This window comes from Labeo rohita, chromosome 12 (assembly GCF_022985175.1).
Source record: "Labeo rohita strain BAU-BD-2019 chromosome 12, IGBB_LRoh.1.0, whole genome shotgun sequence".
NCBI classification, from domain to species: Eukaryota; Metazoa; Chordata; class Actinopteri; order Cypriniformes; family Cyprinidae; genus Labeo; species Labeo rohita.
In genome coordinates this window covers 27,670,764-27,689,876 of record NC_066880.1, presented here as the reverse complement: position 1 = coordinate 27,689,876, position 19,113 = coordinate 27,670,764, and the positions used below count along the sequence as shown (strand labels likewise).

At 38.8% G+C, this 19,113-nt stretch overlaps 1 protein-coding gene across 5 annotated transcripts in view; it reads right to left on the bottom strand.

The window, feature by feature from the left end:
- Positions 1–17,860, bottom strand: part of LOC127174222 (protein shisa-6) — a 60,400-nt gene extending 42,540 nt beyond the window's left edge. For all 5 annotated transcript variants that reach the window (XM_051124555.1, XM_051124556.1, XM_051124557.1 and 2 more), the window contains exons 1-4: positions 17,723–17,860; positions 16,443–17,214; positions 15,064–15,224; positions 7,343–7,441 (exon numbers count right to left, since the gene is read on the bottom strand). In XM_051124555.1, the coding sequence (XP_050980512.1) occupies positions 7,343–7,441; positions 15,064–15,224; positions 16,443–16,972 (790 nt within the window). In that variant the 5' untranslated portion in view covers positions 16,973–17,214; positions 17,723–17,860. The remainder of the gene's footprint in view (positions 1–7,342; positions 7,442–15,063; positions 15,225–16,442; positions 17,215–17,722) is intronic.
- Between the last annotated feature and the right edge of the window lie 1,253 nt (positions 17,861–19,113).

Genomic DNA, 19,113 nt, shown 5'->3' with positions numbered 1-19,113 from the left:
GAAGGCAAAACTGCTGTGACTTGATCAGAGCCAATCAGAAGACTGTGCCAATGGAGCAGACCAATCAGATTTCACATGGGCGGAGCCCTCAAGCACAAAGCTTCAAAAATAGAATCCAAGCAATCAACATGATCTTGTGTCTCTTCTTTTTATTTTCCCAGTTAATGTGTTTACTTCTGTTTGCATAATTGCACATTCCTCATCGCTGTTAAAAAACAATTGCCATTCAGGCTTGCAGTGGTGTTTGCACAGTCTCAATCAGTTTCCAAACACAGCGATAATGCATTACAAATCTACTCCATTTGGGGGAAAACATTTACGTCCACAGGCTATAAAACCCACTAGGGTGGCGCTGAGTCATACACAGCCTTGGTTTGAATGGTGCCGTATTTCCATAACATAATAAACTGCAATCAGGCATCCGTCAGGTTGATTTGATGTTGCTTATGTGAGCAAGGAGGTGCGTGTTAATAACTTTTCAGCCACGGATAAATCACTTAAACTCCAGTCCTTCCACCCACTGGTTGTTATGCCGTCATGTCAGTCAAAATGAAGCGTGTATTCCAAAATAATCATTCCCGTCATCGGAATAATCAATGATCGTAGGAAATGATCAATCCTGGTGGAGTTAGGCGAGACTAAACCAGTCATTGTCTTTGGACTGAGCTCAAATTATGATAAAATGATAAAATGGCCTGTTTAAAATTCCATCTCATTTGGATGCCGTCAATCAAAGCTTTCGGTCTGACGGTTCTTCTAAACAAAGATATTTCAAAACCGATATGCAAATCATCTATATTTAACATATCAGGAGAGAAATGCCAATGAGTTCTCAGCTCAAGAATAATAAGAGCATTTCTGAGCATTTTAATATCAGTCAGAATGACTTTTATTATTGGAATGGATATTCCAAGAGATTGTTTTTCAAAACAGAGAGAAAAGGGACCAAGATTGAAGATTGCTTAAACATTTATGGATGGCTAAAACGTGATGCGCCATCTCACCCAGAGAGGGAAATTAGGAAAACACATCCCATAAAACAAATGGAAGCCCTGTGTTTAATTCAACCAGTCTGAGCGCTTTTATTTTTCACATTAGCAGGCTACGGAAGCCCATTTCCACCCCAGAGTACAAAAATGGAAAGGGCGACTGTGAGAGAAAGTTTAAAATATGACATAATATCACTCTAAATACACCTAAAATCACACTGTGAGTTACAAAATTACAGTTATCAGAAACAAAGTTGCTATTACACTATGCGAAATACACTTTCAGTTTACTCTGAGGTGGAAACAGGCTTCCGTTCCTATATAATGTGTGCAAAACAAACTGGATAAATGTCAAATCTACAGTACAAGGGCAAATTGCTGCATTCCCAATGCTACTGGGTCAGTATGCAACTACTTTTTCTTTTTCCCCAACTCACCGGGGCTCTACTGAAAGATGACATGAGGACTAGCATATTAACAAGTTTATGTGAAAGGACTGTCTGGATCTCTTAGGGGAACTGCTCTATATTCAAGCCGAGCAGAACCAAAGGTCAGAGCCTTGAAAACCAATCATATACAGCTGCCTTCCCTCCCTCATCGAGCAGTTTGTGCAAACCTCTCCAGGAATGAGATGTGCGAATGAACAGCCACTTTGGGTCACTCGGAATATTACTCCGTTACATACATATATGAATAATTATTAGTGCGGCACTGTTTGTGAAGCATTTCAGAGAGGAGCTTTCCTGCTGATGGCTGACATACTCTGTGATACTGTGTGACTTCTGATGTAGAGGGACAATTGATGAAAATGGCATCATTATTTTCAGTCATATTTATGACGAGTTCTATGAATAAAAAACAAAAACAAAAAACTTTATGCAGCCTTACACAGTTTGTAGTGACCACAGCTGTTAAAAACAACCAAAAACATGCATGTGGTCCATACAACTTATATACCAATATAATTCAGAGGCATTTCCTCTGGAAGCAATGTCTCCTACTGCATGAGAAAAAAATGTGTACTACAAAAATAAAACAATGCCAATATTCCAAAATACAACATTTAAAAGTAGTATCTAAAACTAGTAGCAGGTAAAAAAAAAAAGTGGGAGTCCACGTCTCTCTCGCCTCCCCTGAGAACATTGAATTTGAATTTGAATTTGAATTTGAGTCCCTAAAGCGTGCAGTGAAAGTAATTGAGAATGAATAGGGGAAAGTCACTTGAGAGGAGGCAATGCCTCAAACACGTTATCATTGGATATGACTGGATATGTTTCGGCTGTGATTGGCTGTGATAAATTCCGACTCTTGCACTCGTGCACGTTCTGCATTCGTGAATCAGTCTGAATGAACAATATAATGGCGTTAATGGAAAGACTAATGAAAGTAAAAGTAGGTAAACAACTCCCTTAGATATAACCATCTGACTTGAAATTGCACGAAAACATGGTTGGTGAGAGTTTTTAGTGAGTAATTGGCTTGGTGTAATTTTTAGTAGTAAATCTCTGTGTTTGTGACCAATAATTACAAAGCTTTGATGACTGATGATCTGAAAAATTAAAAAATAGTTAAAAGTTAACTATTAAAAAGAATAGCTAAACATAAGTTCAGAAATAAAATAAAATGTTTAAACTGTTACTGCCTTGAGTTATTTTTTTTTTTAATAATTGTAAACTACTTAAAAACAAAGAAAAAAGAAGAAAAAACGATATGTTGAATCAACTTAAAATAATTTGTTACCCTGCTGTCTTAAAATCGTAAGTTCATTTAACTCAAATAAGTTTAGTCAACTTGAAATGTTAAGTTGTTCTAAGTGACAACTTAGATATTTGAGTTGACTTAAAAATGTGGTTTGTTAAACTTAAAAGCTGATTAATTTACCTGGCTGCCTTAAAATTTTAAGTTGAATCAACTCAAATATCTAAGTTGTCTCTTAGTACAACTTAACATTTCAAGATGACAAAACTTTTCCTGAGTTGACTGAACTTAAAATTTTAAGGCAGCCTGGTAAAAAAAATTATTTTAGGTTGACTCAACAAATTGTTTTTTACAGTGCAGTAACTTGATGAGATTCATACTTGGCTTTAATAAATAGAATATTGATTAAATCATTAATGTAAAAATATAAAATTGATTTTTTTTTCCATTTTCTTTTTCTGATAGTGTAAGTAATGTTTATTTAACCAAGAAAATGTGACTGGGACATGAATTTACATTTGATTAAAAAACTCGAGAAACACTGCATATGAATCTTGAGTCACTGAGTCTTGTGAACGAATCATTCAATCCAATCTGTGACTGATTCAACCAAATTCAATCACTAATTCTATTCTCTAGTTCAACTCACTGTCTCAATGATCTGGTTACAATAGCAGCTCACTGGAGAGAAAGATTATCAGGGAATAATGGCATACAGTTTGCTCTGTTTCTAAAACACAGCTACCATATGGCTTCAGAGGACTTGGAATATAGCGCACAAGCGGCTGTCATTTTCATTTTTAACAGATGTTAAAAAGCAGTTTCTCCTTTTGTATTCCACTGAATAAACTAACAACATGAGGGTGTGCAAATAATGACTGTGGTAAACAGAAAAAATCTCAATCATATTACATAACTCAAGTTCACAAAGCACAAACTTTAAGAGCTCCTTTCCAGCTTTTCTTTGACTGACTCAGACAGTAGAGCTCTGGGACATTAAGATCTGGGCTTTAAATAAGGTACATGGCATGATGACACACACAAGCATGACTGAACATTTGACAAGAGGTTGTTTTCTTGATCAGCCGTATGTGAAGCATGCAGCGAGCCGATGTTTGTTGTGACCTCTGTAACTCACCCTACAGGGAACGACAAACTATTCACACAGTCTCTTTGCAATTATGTACCTGGATGGACACGCGATTACTCAACAGTCTGCCCGCACACGGGTTCTACCACAGCTAGAGAGTTTTCCTCTGCAATGACCCTTTTAATCACCATGGTGAATCTCAAAACCTGGACTATTTTGGAACACGAGGCAAAAGCGATGAGGGCGATACACAGAATGAGAACTGGTAGCATGGCAACAATCAGAGGAAAAGATTGAGAGAGAAGGCTAGGAGCAAAAACAGAGCAATTTATCAAGGAGGATAACATTCCACGACATGTCCGCTTGTGTTATCGAGAGGGCCGTGAGCCCATCCTATATGCACCGCTGGTCTCGGTCTGATCGTGACAGCGGCAGAATCAAAGAAAACCATTGATCTTAGTGCATCATTATCAAGAGGAGAGCTGTGTTCGCTGCTCTCAGCCTCGCTCTGATGAGGCAATAGTTTTGCTGGAATGAATCAAACGTGATCACTGTCGTCAATAGACTTACGAGGCTGTGAGACATACAGTCTGCTCAATGGGTTGTACTGCTGTGCACAGCCTGTATTGATTGTTAAATCGATGAACATTGAAAATATGTCTTGTCAAAAATGTCTTAAGACATGCATGTCAAATTAAATATGGCGTCTACCTTGACTTAGGCTGTCAATGCTGAATGTACTATACTGTAATAACTAGACATCTAACGTCATATCAAATAATTTCATCAGCAGTAGACAAGTTTATAGGATGAAATCAGGTTTCGTGGTTTTAAGTATGTATGTTATCTTTAAGCCATATGCAAGTGCACTTCTGAAAAATTAAACTTTCAGAAGACATATGTATTATTAACAACAACAACAAAACAGTTTTACCCAAAAAAAGATCAAACATTCTAGTAAATAAGGTCCCTATAAACGAGCAAAACTAAAAAACACCAATAACAAAACATTGCAATCATGGCTATTCATATTGCAGCACCCGTCTAAGAAATGAAAGGTGTTTTTGTCATGTTCAAACGCAGCAGTCTGGAAAGCATTCACCCTGCAGCAGCGTCCATATCCTTTCTGCTCATATTTCATGACTAACAAAAATAGCCGTTCCTTCCACCACGACTAGATGGCTGAATAGGCCATTGTGAAAAGGGCACTAAAGACACATAACCCAAAAAAACAAACGTCTTGAGCGGGGTGGAGGCAGACAGACACGAAAAAAAATAAATGGATTTTAGGTCAATGCATTGTACCGGAGGAAATGAAATTCAGGCAGAAAAAACGCAGGCTTAATGGAGATTGTCTTGTCCTCTCATGGTTATTTGGGACGTGGATTTCTATGAGTTACCCTGGAGTACAGTGTTAAGAGTTGTTATGAGCAACTCAATAAGAGTTAACTGAACATTTTGAAGCCGATAGCATGACAGCATTTTATTTTACCAAAATAACAGGGATCATACAAAATCCATGTTATTATTTATTACTGAGAGACTCATATGTAACTATTGCAGAAGGTTCAAATGCTCACTGATGCTCCAGAAGGAAACACGATGCATTAAGAGCCAGGGGGTGAAAACTTTTTGAATTTGAAGATCAAATTCAGACTTATTTTTTTCTTCTGGGAACCTCGTAACTATCTTCTGTAGCCTCTGAAGGGCAGAACTAAATGAAAAAATATGATATTTAGGCAAAATAAGAAAAATGTAAACATTTCCATTCTGTTCAAAAGTTTTCACCCCCAGTTCTTAATGAATGTTTTTTTCCTTCTGGAGCATCAGTGAGCATTTTAACCCCTCAGTTGTCCTCAGTATGAAAAGATGCATCTCAAAATCATACAGTCATTGTTGGAAAGGGTTCAAATACACCGAAATGAATTGGTGGGACTGTTCAGGACAAACAAGGGACTCATGCAAACTATCACTAAACAAAAAAATCACAGCTGTGGATCATTCAGGTAACATCACAGCATTAAGAATCAAGGGGGTGTAAACTTTTAAATGGGGTCATTTTTATAAATTCAGCTATTATTTTCTCTTGTGGACTATATGTAAACCTGTTTCATGTGAAATATCCTACTGGGGTCAGTACTAAATTAAAATTAACATGCATTTTGTATGATTCTTCTTATTTTTGTATAATAATATAATATTAATGATTCTGAAAGGGGGATGTAAACTTTTGACCCCAACTGTACATGCACACATATCACTTACGCCAAAAGAAATGCCAACACCTCTTATATCTTACCTCTTTTCCTTTGTCCATCAAAGGAGTTACAAACATAGGCAGGTTCTTATGAGCAATTCTTTTGCATTGAGTAGATTCATTGTTAGCAGTCTGAGTCAGCAGAGAGCACATGAATATTAATCGCTGCATCACAAGTGAGAACTGACACATGTGGAAGATTTGTAAATGAGCGACCCTGCGTGTGGGATGAAGAAGCTCTGCCACGTCAGTCAACTTACCGCCGGCTATTAGATGAAGCTTAATGTTTTATGTACGTGTTAAAAATCACGCAGCTGGTGCAAACACTCCGCGTTCTGCTTATAGAACATTCTGACGCAGATTACTAATGTTACACTACAGATGTTGAGATTGCAAAAGACGCACAAAGAACAGAGATAAGACAGATACCACATGGTTTGGTGTAAAAATCTATAAAAATCTGTAAAACAAAATACAATGTCTGTTTCAATTTCAGTAAAGTTTATGGAACTCTAGCAAATCTCTGGAAAGAGACCTAACATAAGACTTTTTATTGTTTGTATTAATACACCTGTCTTGGAATAGAATTTAGAATTTTTATTGAATTGATAATCAAATAAAGTTAGTACATTTTATGTTTCATTTTCTTGTTTATTTAAATTTGATATTTTAAAATCACAACATTCAAAGTGCATTTTGATAACAGTGATGCAAAACTTCCAGATGTCATAAAATGAACAGAAAATAAAACAGCTTTTATGTGTAGAGAATGAAATCAGTGTTTAGCTGCAGTGAAGAGCCGAACGGAGCGGATTTCTTTCACCGGTGTTTGTGGAGCGAGTGCAGAGCGGAAAATGGAAAACACGGAGTGGAGCGAACTTATAATACAAAAAGCTTTGAGCAAGAAGTGGAAATCTCCATAGCTCCACTCACATATTGTGATCCAGTCAGTTTGTTTCTTGGCAACATGCAAAGCTCATACAACAAACTACTCAACATTAAAGGAGCCATAAACAGAAAAAAAAATCTAAATTTTCCTTATCTTTTAACATATGACAGGTCATTGTAGGTCATTTCCAGTTGGAATTTGCACTAGTGGTCAATCAGTGGTGTGCTTATGAATTATGAATATACCTTCAAAAACTAAAACAAGCACCTCAGATCAAGTCAGATTCAGTGTATGCAACCAGCACTGTGAATTCCTAGCCAACATGATGAGAAATAAATGTTAGACTGATGCTTTTTTTTGCACCTCATTTGTTATGGATGATTTCAGTGGCATTAAAGAGCGATATAGAATCTTGTTACCTTTTACGTGGCTCCGGCCAAGCGTCACAAAGCCTGACGATATGAAGTTGTGAAGGTCATGGCCGCCGCCTCGAGTGCTCTCCTTCGAGTAATGTGCTCCTGTAAATGGACACCAGAACATTAATGTAGAAGATCACTCAGCATCCTGTCGCACTTTGCTTCCAAGGTAAACAGCCGTCAGCAGCATAACAAGCAAAATTCCCAGTGCATTTCAAGACTTATGACTTTCCATAATTCATAGGGCAAGGTCACCTTATCCACTCAACAACACGCTGCTCTGTCATGAGAATATTAGATGCTGGCACCGTCCAAGGTGTTATATTTATTCTTGACGTTCTAATTATCAATGAAATACCAGCATGTACATGGAGGAGTCAGAAAAGTCACACAATAACCTTGAGTACCATCTGGGAGTTTACTGCGGTAGCATTCGTCGTGTTCAAATCTAGGCACCATATCAGTGTGTTTCTGGGTTTTAGTGAACACAGAATCTAATGCTTTTTATTCCTTAAAGGAGAAGTCCACTTTCAGAACAAAATTTAACAGATAATGTACTCACCCCCTTGTCATCCAAGATGTCCGTGTCTTTCTTTCTTCTGTCGTAAAGAAATTATGTTTTTTGAGGAAAACATTTCTGCATTTTTCTCCATATAATGGACTGATATGGCGTCCCGAGTTTGAACTTCCAAAATGCAGTTTAAATGCGGCTTCAAACGAACCCAAATGCGGTTGTAAACAATCCCAGCCAAGGAAGAAGGGTCTTATCTAACGAAACGATTAGTTATTTTCATTAAACAAATACAATTTACATACTTTTTTACATAAAATGCTCATCTTGTCTTACTCTCCCTGAACTCTGTGTATTCTGGCTCAGGACAGTTAGGGTATGTCGAAAAACTCCAATCATATTTTCTCCCTCAACTTCAAAAATCATTTCAAAATCATCCTACATCGCTGCAGAAGTACCGACCCAGTCTTTGCAAAGTGAACATGCAAAGAAGATCAAACACCCTTAACAAGAAATGTAAAACAGCGATATATGGCGATTTTGAAGTTGAGGGAGAACATGAGATGGGAGTTTTTCAACATACCCTATCTATCATGAACCGGAAAAAAAACAGAGTTTAGGGAGAGTAAGACAAGATGTGCATTTGACATTAAAAAGTATATAAATTGTATTATTTTTATGAAAACAACTGATTGTTTCATTAGATAAGACCCTTCTTCCTCAGCTGGGATCGTTTACAACCGCATTTTGAACTACAAGCCACATTTAAACTATATTTCTGAAGTTCAAATTCAGGGCACCATAGAAGTCCACTACATGGAGAAAAATCCTGAAATTTTCCTCAAAAAACAATTTTTTTACGACTGAAAAAAGAAAGACACAAACATCTTGGATGACAAGGGGGAAAGTACATTGTCTGTAAATTTTTGTTCTGAAAGTGGACTTCTCCTTTAAACTGTATGTGTTATCCACCTGAAAATTACAGTTGTGATTTGATGTGTTCACCATTATACCATTTCAAATCTGTATGCATTTCTCTTTATTCTGTAGAATGCAAAAGATGTTTGAAAATAGACATTACAATACTATTGTACACTGATTATCATATCATATTAAATGATAGAAAATCTATTTTTCAAATGGAGCGTTACAAAACCATTAGACAAAATCTAAAAACAAATCTTTAAAAAAATGTGCATGTGTGTTTCATGGCTTTTATGGCTCATATAGTCTAATATAGTGAAAATATGGAGGAAGAAAACAGAGATATGCCATTTGGTACAGATATTTATATGATGAAATTCTGATGCTTGTAATGTAAATCAGTCAGATCTTTATAACAGTATAGTAGATACTTACATAAAATGATATAAATATCAATTGTCGATCTATATCTCCAATAATATGTCATAGTATGATGAGATTTAAATGATCAACACATATAATGCAATGCAATACAATGAAGATTGACAGAAGAACAAATAACTTTTTAGAACAAATTTTTTTTTTTTTTAGGGAGTGGGAAGATCATTTCTTCACTGAGGAACAGTGAAAGTAAAGCTTCTGGAAACAAACATTCCTCAAAAGATCCTGATGACCAGATCTGCTTCAGTTCAGTAAGTGTTCATCTTGAAACATTATTCTTACGTTTACATGATAAAAATCATTAAAGATTTGACAGCAAATAGACACTTGAAGCATGATCTAAAGATGGACGTTTGTACAATTATACTAGACCTTTTACTTGATAAAGTCTAAACTATGAATCAGAGGACAGAAGGCATGTAGCAGTTTGTGTACGACAAAACTAACAATAACATTTTTGGCCTAAGAAATTATTTAACTATGCTTTATATGCTTAATAGTTAATTAATCCATCAAGAATGTGTTCTTTTCATAGCTAAATGACAAGCACAACAGGATGTACAAGGCGACGAATCAAAAGGTTGAGCTGCAGGAAACACTATGTTAAAATGTTGTTTACAGAGGCTTCAGAGATGGACAGATTCTCATACTGAGAGCCTGCATGTTCAGCCTTTTGCTTTGGATCACTAGGAACAGTTGGACAAACAGAAAAAACAACAGCACAGCACTCAGGTAAGAGAAAGATCTGACACAGTCCTCTGAATCAAATAAATGAACATGAGGCAGGGGGTAGAGAATGCAATAAAGCCACAATAAACTTCTTTCACACTAAACCCCGAGAAGCCCAAAGCATCTCGCGCACAGGTGAGCCGTCTTGCCGAGAATTCATTACGCTGTGCCGTTACATGACTATGTAGCTGAATTTAACAGGCTGTTATATTGCCCCCCTGAGGAAATCCCAAAAAGTGTGCTCAACCTTGCCATAGGGGCAAGAATCCAAGATGTCGCTTAAATGATAACGACTTCAGAGCCGGAAACCATTAGCGAGTCCTTGTGATGCTGTGCTTTGACACACATGTGCTAGAGGAGAAACACGCCATGCTCACGTGGGACGCAGGTAAGGCTTCTCAAACCGCAGGGAGAAATCACAGCCCCTACTGCACTAAGATTTTATGGCCCGTCCAACTTTGCTATTAATTGCTAAGTGCAGAGATGAGGAGGCAATAGGTTCAAAAATGTGTAGAGCCATATCATTATGAAATTGCCCATTGGCGCTCCACATCTTAATTAAACTAATTACATCATAGTTTAATAAGCTAGACACATTTTATACATGCAATGCTGATCTCTTAAAGCAATATTTGAGCAAACACACACAAACGCCTACAGAAGAACATTCGCTCTGCTGCTGTGCTACTTTCCTTCGGCAACTCGGAAAAAAAAAACTGCTCTGGTAGAGAGGCATTGTTATTATGTTCATCAGGTATATTTCTAATCAGATATTTTATGCATGCATGTTTCTCAGTGTCAAATCATTCTTTAGTCGCTTCGGTGTGCATCCTGCTACAAGTGAAGCATTTTTATACTTTCCCACGGCTGCCATTTTATAATTCCCTGCATGCTTCCATAAAGAGAGTGTTAGAATACAGTATAAAAACACTAATTATTCACAGTCAGGCAATGAAAACCAGGATTATTCTCTCAGATCATTTTATAAACTTCATTTTAGACTCTCCTCCCATAAATGCTTTTGTGCATCAGGGCATGTGGATATGCATTTTCTCTTTGAGTTGATTCAGTAGATGCTATCAGTACATCGCACTCCAATTTGTATGCCAATTACACACGCTTCTGTAGAGGCTGTCGCTGTCCCTTAACATCGACCCGGGCCAGGACTGGGGGTCTCTGGTGAAAAATATTGGCTCCACTCCCTGGGAATGAGATGTTGTTAGGCTCTGTCATGGCTGACAACACAAAGTCACCCAGCACAGCTCCAGCTCACAGCGTCCTACATGAACACACAGCTGCAAATACATCTGCATCCAACAGCACTTGTGGCATAATGGTGAATACCACAAAAAATAATCATTTTGACTAAAAATAAAAGTAATTTAGAAAAGCTAAGCTCTGGGTTAAAGTGAGGCACCGTGAATGGGTCAGTTTGTAAACCGTGTCTCTCTCGCCTCCCCTGAGCTCACGGAGCTTTAACAGACCTTCTAAAGGCTACCGTGGGTTTGGTGGGGGTAATTTAGAATGAATGGGGGAAAGTCACATGAGAGGAGGCAATATGAATGAATGTTCGCTGTGATTGGTTCCAACAATTATTCCCGCCTCTTGTGTTCGTTTGCGTTCTGCATTTGTGAATCAGTCTGAATGAACAATACAATGGCGTTAACTGGAAGACTAATTTAAAAAGTAAGTAAATAACTCACACACTGAGATAAAACCACTTTCTTACGTCAAAATAAGACTTAAAATGGTGTTTCTAGTGAGTAATCAGCTTGGTGAATTTAAAAGTAAATCTCGGTGTCTGTGACCAGTATTTACCTAGCTTTGTTGACTGATGATCCCAAAAACGTAAAAATAGTTCAAAGTTAACTATTAAAAAGAATAGCTAAACATGAGCTCAAAAATAAAATATATTATTAGGGGTTCAAGTGTGTAGCCCTGAAACCCCATTGTAATTGTTGGAATGGTCACGGATTAGCGATCTCCATGCCATGCAGACCAAACCAAAAATCACAGAGACTTAAAACTTGGAGGGATGGTAGTACTCACACCGCCTACAATGTGACCAAGGCTCACCCCAATCGACCTCACGGGGGCACTACAGCTCATAACTCCTAAACCATCAGTCGCAGGCTCAAGTGTCTTTTTTTTTAAATGTCTCATGCTGGACAAAATGCACGCCTCAGATTTGATTGGGTATTTCACATTTTTTGAAAAACCTACTTTATGCAAACTAGTCCTAGGTTTTTCGCCCAATCGAAACCAGACCTGTGCAGAAAAATTCTCTGGAGAGTGAATATTAATAAATATTAAAAAAAAGTTAAACTTTCGACTCACTGTTGCAAAGGGGCACCAAAACGTTCAAAAGGGACAGGGTCACTTTCAGTAAAATGTCTATAACTGCTGAACGGAATGAGATATCTCCGCCAAATCTGAGATCTCAGGAAAAAAATCACGGGGCTTGGCCACTTGGTGGCACTATAAGAAGGAAAAAACATAAAAATGGCTACTCTTGGTCCGGAGTGCTATAAGTGTCTACAAGGACATTTGCGTATCTCAAAAAACATGTCCGGCTTTGGCTGACGAAATTTGAGCACCTGTTAGACAGGGCTAACAAAGGCTGATTGGAATGAAACTCGGTGGGCCTGTTCGACTCACGGCCCCAAAGGTCTAAGAGAAATTGGAAAGAAATCGGCCACTGGGGGGCGTTATCGCAGTTCTCAAGTTGTAAACGATTATACGTAAATGATTGTACAGTTTTTTGCACATATGCGTGATATTCGTATCATACGATAGAACTCCTCATTACAGACAACTTTGCCTCTAGAACCATTGCTGTCAATCAAATTGTTTGTTAAATTATTGAGAAGATATTAAAACCTACTTTTGTGAACTAGTCCTAGGTTGTTTGCTCAATCTGGACAAAAAAAAAAAACTGCAGTATAATTCTCTGGACTCTCTAGGCCAATAATTTTTTTTAAAAAGTTGAAATTTACCCTTTGGGAAGCTATAACAGGGTCGGTTAGTAAAGGGGCCTGCCTGAATTTACCTCAAATCCTATAAAGTCTAAAGGAAAACTCAAAACTTTACAAAAATGGCTGAGCACATGCGACAAGTGATTCTAAACAAGCATGCAAAGATTTATGGAGATTGGACCACAGCTGGCGCTATAACAGTCATAAACATTAAACAAACATAATATTTCTATGGTAAATTACCTGGATTAGCCAAAAATGCTTTTTTAAATCATTGATTTTTCATATGTGCTTTGATGCTTTAAAACACTTGAACCACGATAACCGCTATTTGCAGCGGTTTAAATTGTTACTGCTTTGAGTTATTATTTTGGAATAAATAAACATAAAAAACTTAAAAACACTAACTTGAAGAGATTCATGTTTGGCTTTAATAAATAGAATATTGAATACATTGTTAATACAAAAATATAAAAAATATTATTTTTTTTTTTCTTTTTCTGATAGTGTAAGAAATGTTTATTTAAGCAAGAAAATGTGACTGGGGGGCATGAATTTACATTTGATTTAAAAAAAAAAAAAAAAAAACTTTGCCTCCTCACTGCAGAACGCCACCACACACCACTGAGATAACATGATTTTGGATGAAAAAAAAATAATTGCTTACCTAACCTTCCTGTCTAAAATCAAATGAGAATACAACTTTCGAATACAACCTCAAAATGAATGAGAACAACATTACAGCTCAAATAATACAGACATTTTAACCGAAGAATGATGCAAGTGCTTTTCTAAAATCATAAGATTCACATTTTTTGCTTTTAAAACCTCCAAAATTGGCCTCATTTATTTCCTCACTGTAACCCAGATTTCATCAACAAAACTCTTCTGTTGACAGTCAAAATCAATTTTGTTTCGAGGTAATCATCATCATGCCACAAATGCTGTCAAACTCGTATTGAACCATATCTGTTTCTTTAAAAAAACAACAACAGATAATTCTGGAAATGGAGAAAAGATCCTAAAGATCTTGGGCTAATGAGCTGCAGTGTATTTCAACAGCCTCGTATCGACCCTGAACCCAGGTCAGGAGTCAAGTGCCCTCATTTACATCATCCTGCACTACAAGGTCACTTTGTAATGAGGATATGGAAAACATGCAGCATAAATCTCACTTAGAGCACATTATTAGGGTTTCCAAGAGCTGTAGATCATCTAGAAGGATAGCTCTTAAATATAAATCGCCTTCGGTTTGCTGTTGTTGCCATATGAGTGACATTTATCTCCCTCAAGTCAAAACTGCCGCTTGTGCGATCATAACTCATGAGAACGTCCAACAATGCTGCGAAGTCCCTCTTGACCTTGAACATAATGAAATTCAGCGCAGCCTTCAATCCAAACACAGCTGAGAGGAGGCGGATCTTTATGGCTCGTCTATAATAGACTCCCATTTAAATATGCCATGTAGAAGTCAGATGTTTACCAAGCGTTAACCTGGCGGATTACACGCGACAGGGCTGAAACACATGCCGCGATGAGAACGGCATTAAATATAAAGCATCTGACTGACAGGCGTCTAGCACACAGTCTGCAGCGCAACATACGCAATCCAACAACAAGCCCCCTGATATATTCTCATATATGCCAATATCATAACTGTGACTGAACGTTGTCCAGTGCTCTGTTCCAAAGCCTAGCGAGCGGCCTACAGAGACAGCATTTAAGACATCATAGGAGGGCTGCAGATGCAAATGCTGTTCCAAAAGGTAGCTGGTTTAATTATGCTGCCAGCTCTGACGTCTCGTTCTGGCAAAACGCTAAGGCAGTAATCCCAGAATGCATGCATTCAAGCTCAGTGAAACAAATCATCAAATGCAAAGAAATATTTAGTCTTTCAACCAATATTTGTTCATGCAATGTGTCTTTATGATTTTTTAGAATGTCGTGCTGTTAGCTTAGCAAGATGCTAACACCAATCAGTTGTGGCATGTGTAGTTGCTGCCTATGTAATTATTCCAGATCAGTCACTTATGAGGTCCCATGATGGTTTTGGTGCATTAAGGTAAATCAGTCATGCATTTTATAAAAGTAACTCCTTCAGTTTGGCTTCTCAACAAACAGTTGAATAGCATCAGGCTGCGTACCGTGATTAGATTTGGAGCTGTGGACTGGGGTGTAGTGGTTTTTGGAGCCCGTGCGCTGCGGAGTGTTGTCTTTGGATGAGCTGTTCATCGCCGCAAAGTTCTCACAGTCGTACTGAGATATAGGAATGGGTCCTTGCTGTCTAAGAATATCCGCTAGGGCTCTGTGGAGAAAAATAGAGAACTATATGACATGAAGTCAACAATAACAACACCTTTTCAATGTTTGGGTGAAAGATCACCTCTGGCTACTCTGTACTCTAATTCCATTGGATTCATACAGAAATAAAGGGAGAACATCTATAAATAAATGCTTAATCATCAGCCACATTTCAATATTCTCAGGGTTGCACCTGGTATATATAGGAAGCCCAGAGGATGTGAATTCACAGCTGCATTATGAAAGTCACTGTTAGCTCTGTAAATGTTTACTGTTACCAGAGAAAGTGAATTATTTTTGCATTTGTTACCCTGCAGTAGCTGAACTGGCGGAAAAGTCAACAGCACACTTTCCTATTACATGCATTCTCAGTTTGCTTGTTTGCTTGTTGGTGTTTATTTGTGCGTTCCAGCGTATACTATACAATACAGGCCAGTTTAATACTTTAGCAGATATTATTTCTGCCACCAGAACAAGCCTTCAGACTAAATTATGTTTTATACATTCAGATGTTCATGTAAAATGGAAAAGTGCAGACAGTCTGTACTAGAGGATTCGAGCGTGAAGCTCTGAGTTCCATCCAACCATTCATATGGGCTGCAAAATGCACTGCAGCAATTCTATTTTATACTATGACATTTTTCTCTGTTTTTCCTATGGAAACTGATTGTACTTCTGCATATAACGTATCCACATCCCAAACTCGTGATTGAGGGAACTGTTTTTTAAAATGTTCCCAAGCCCTCAGCCTCAGAGTTGCCAAGCCAGTAATAAACCAACTGGCCAATGAACACGGAGCCTTGGTCGTGTCCTGCGTGAACGGTGTGGGGTTCTGAGTCCAGACAGGCAGACACTGTGATGAATCTGCGCTTGTTGTGCCCACCAAATGAAGGGGAAAATTGAAGCGTCTGTAATGAAGCGTAAACCCTCCCACCCAAACACAGAACTGAAGGGTGTTTGCTTGGCACTAGCGCTACCGGTGCATATTAAAACTCTACTTGGAATTTTGATCACAGCCCTGTTAGCATGTGTGATATTCCATATGGAGAAACAAAAGATCTTGCAGATACCGCAGATGGTGGAAGCGCTTCTATCCAGTCCACTTGCAACGTTATCAATCACTCCAAAGTTCTAATATGCAAATGAGATTTTGATCTCGTTAGGCTGTTAGGAGCAGTTTGGAAGCCCTAGAGTTCTGGGATAATGAATGCGAGGAGCTCACCTGTGAATGTTCATTTCCTGAGGTGGTTGGGTTGCTTTGTCATACGCGACTTTAGTGGAAACCCCAAGGACTATAATAAAAGCAATGACACCGCAGGTGATGTAGACCGCGGTGTTCGTTTGGTCCATGCTCGGATCGTAAGTGTCACCTGTTGGAACAGGAGACGGGGGCACAGTTTTCACCCAGTCAGGCTTTACGTAGTTCTTGCACGTTTTCTGGTCCAACCGGTTGCCTTTAAACTGGCAACAGAATCGCAGGTAACACGAGCCGCAGCAGTAGCGGTGGTCGGTGTTATTGCACTCGAACTCCTTGTCGAACTGGCCGCTCACGTCGTAGTAGCCCAGGCAGGTTTCGTGCGTGACCTGGGTGATCCGCTGCGTGGACGCGGAAGGCGCGACGGTGGTGCCGTTCAGCTCCTTCGGCTTCTGAGTCCTTTTGGGAGCAGGTTTGGCTCGTTTGGCAGTCAGCGTGCCAAACACGTTGAGAGGGTCCAGATAAATGAGCAGCAGCAGAAAGTGCCGTATACCCATGGCGCGGCGCGTCTTCAGGACCCTGTACAGCTCTCTGTGGTTCCCGCTTCAGGCGCGCTGATCCTCCGCTGTTCTCGAGTCCCGCATCCTTGACGATGAGCTGCTTATGAAGATGCTGATGAAAGGCGCCATTCATTTAACTCAGATTTTCTGCCCCCAGCGCGGTTTTGTGTTTGACTCAGCTGGGCGTCACTGCTGGGGTTTCCGACGAACTCTTGTCAAACGAGCCTTCCCATCTTGCTCTGGGAAGAAGTGGAGACCAACTTAATTGTTAGCTAATTAAATGTTTGCACACTAACTCTGATAATAAACGCACCAGACTCGCATTCGCATCAGCAGTGCCAGATTTCTAACGGTGTATTTAACATTTAGTATCATTATTTGACTTCACTCACGCTTTTTATTCTGTTTTCTAATTTTTAAACACGTTATGAAAATGCATGATTCTTAAACACTGCATCTATGGACATATATATATATATATCGATCTGATTTGGCAAACAATGCATCCGAAATACAATTGCAATGGCATTCGATGCCAATACCATCACAGTACATGGGAAGACGGTTGAATGTATTAAAAGCCAGTTTGACTTCCATGTTTTGCTTATGTGTAAATTAAATACAATCAATTAACAGCTAAAAATCACTTCAAACCGATGCATATCAACACGTCTAATGTTCATTAGCCAATGTAATCGCTTTTACGTGGTTACATGAATAGTGCATTCAGTCTTGATCAGCACTTACCTTGACTTTACTGCTTCAGGCGGGTGTGTTGGCTCTTGCCAAGGTGAAGTGAAGTGGCATTCAGTATCCTATCCCGAACAGACCCATCTGAACGGTCCGCCTACCGTCTTTCGCTCTTGCATCAAACGCTGGCGTCACCGTCCGTCTATGAGCAGCTCTCTCTTTCTCTCTCTCTTTCTCTAGCAGGGACTTGGGTCTTCATTTCCTCGCCACACACGTTACCACACCTATTCACCGGCTTTTACGTGTCATTTGTTATAGTTGCACATGCGTTCTATATGAATATAAAATTGCATGGATTTTCACTGCTGTTTAGCCAGACCTCAGACCGTGTGCAGAAAGTGCAGAAAAAAATCTGCAAACAGCACTGAATAGATTTCCTATAGCAGTCTGTATCCTATCTCCCGCTCCTGCACGCTGTCATTGATTTCAGTTCCTGCAGACTTTTTGCAAGTACTAGAAAACAGCTGTCATAGGAAGTCACTTAAAGCATTACTGTTGTTGTGTGACAGACTGTTTGAACGCTGCTCCAGCAAGTGCTGAAGGAATGAACGCGTATACTGTCTTCTCCAACCTGCTTTAACTCGCAGATTCTTCAGGACACTCTGTACACTCCGTCTGGCTGTTCTTTGTACCATGAATCGCTCCCTGTGCCCCTTAATTACTTTTAATCTTAAGGAGAGCTGGAGCTGCAGCTGGATTAGGCTGCAGAGAGCTGAACACAGATGATTTGGAGATGAATGATTCATAAAGGGGCCTGTGGTGCTCAGGGCTTGACTGACACCATCTCTGCCTTAAAGATTAAAAATGCTACTACTGTACAAACGTTGTGTCTAAGCACTATCATGCCAGTCTTGTAGGGTGTGGTAGTTATTGCACTATACAGTTCAGTGAACCAATATGACGCTATTGTGGGCGCTGGAATAATCTGCATGAAGTCACATGGTTTAACAGCTTTTCCAGGCAGGTATTGTGAAGTGCCTGTGCTGGGTTTTAAGAGATGTTCGACTCTATTATGTAACTGTAATTTGAAGAGAGCTCTTACAAATTTGGTCAGAGCGTTCTTTATATTTTGCAGTCAGTTAACAGGTGTATGCTGTTGGTTATAGTCTGAGCAAATGAAATTTATCAAACAAAAACAGCATTTTGTTATTCAGCTATCATAAATTAATTAGCAGGGTTAACATCAAGAAACAAGAATACTATTTCGAATATTTTTAAGTTCATCCTACACAATCCTCTGATTATGAAGCCTGAAAGCAGTTGCTAAGTTACAGCTTCTTAGTTGTTCTATTTTTTCTTTTTCTTTTCTTTCTCTCTCTCTCTCTCTCGCTCTCTCTCTTTTATTTTAACGATGCCATCCATAGTTTCTCTAATGAAATATTCAAGCG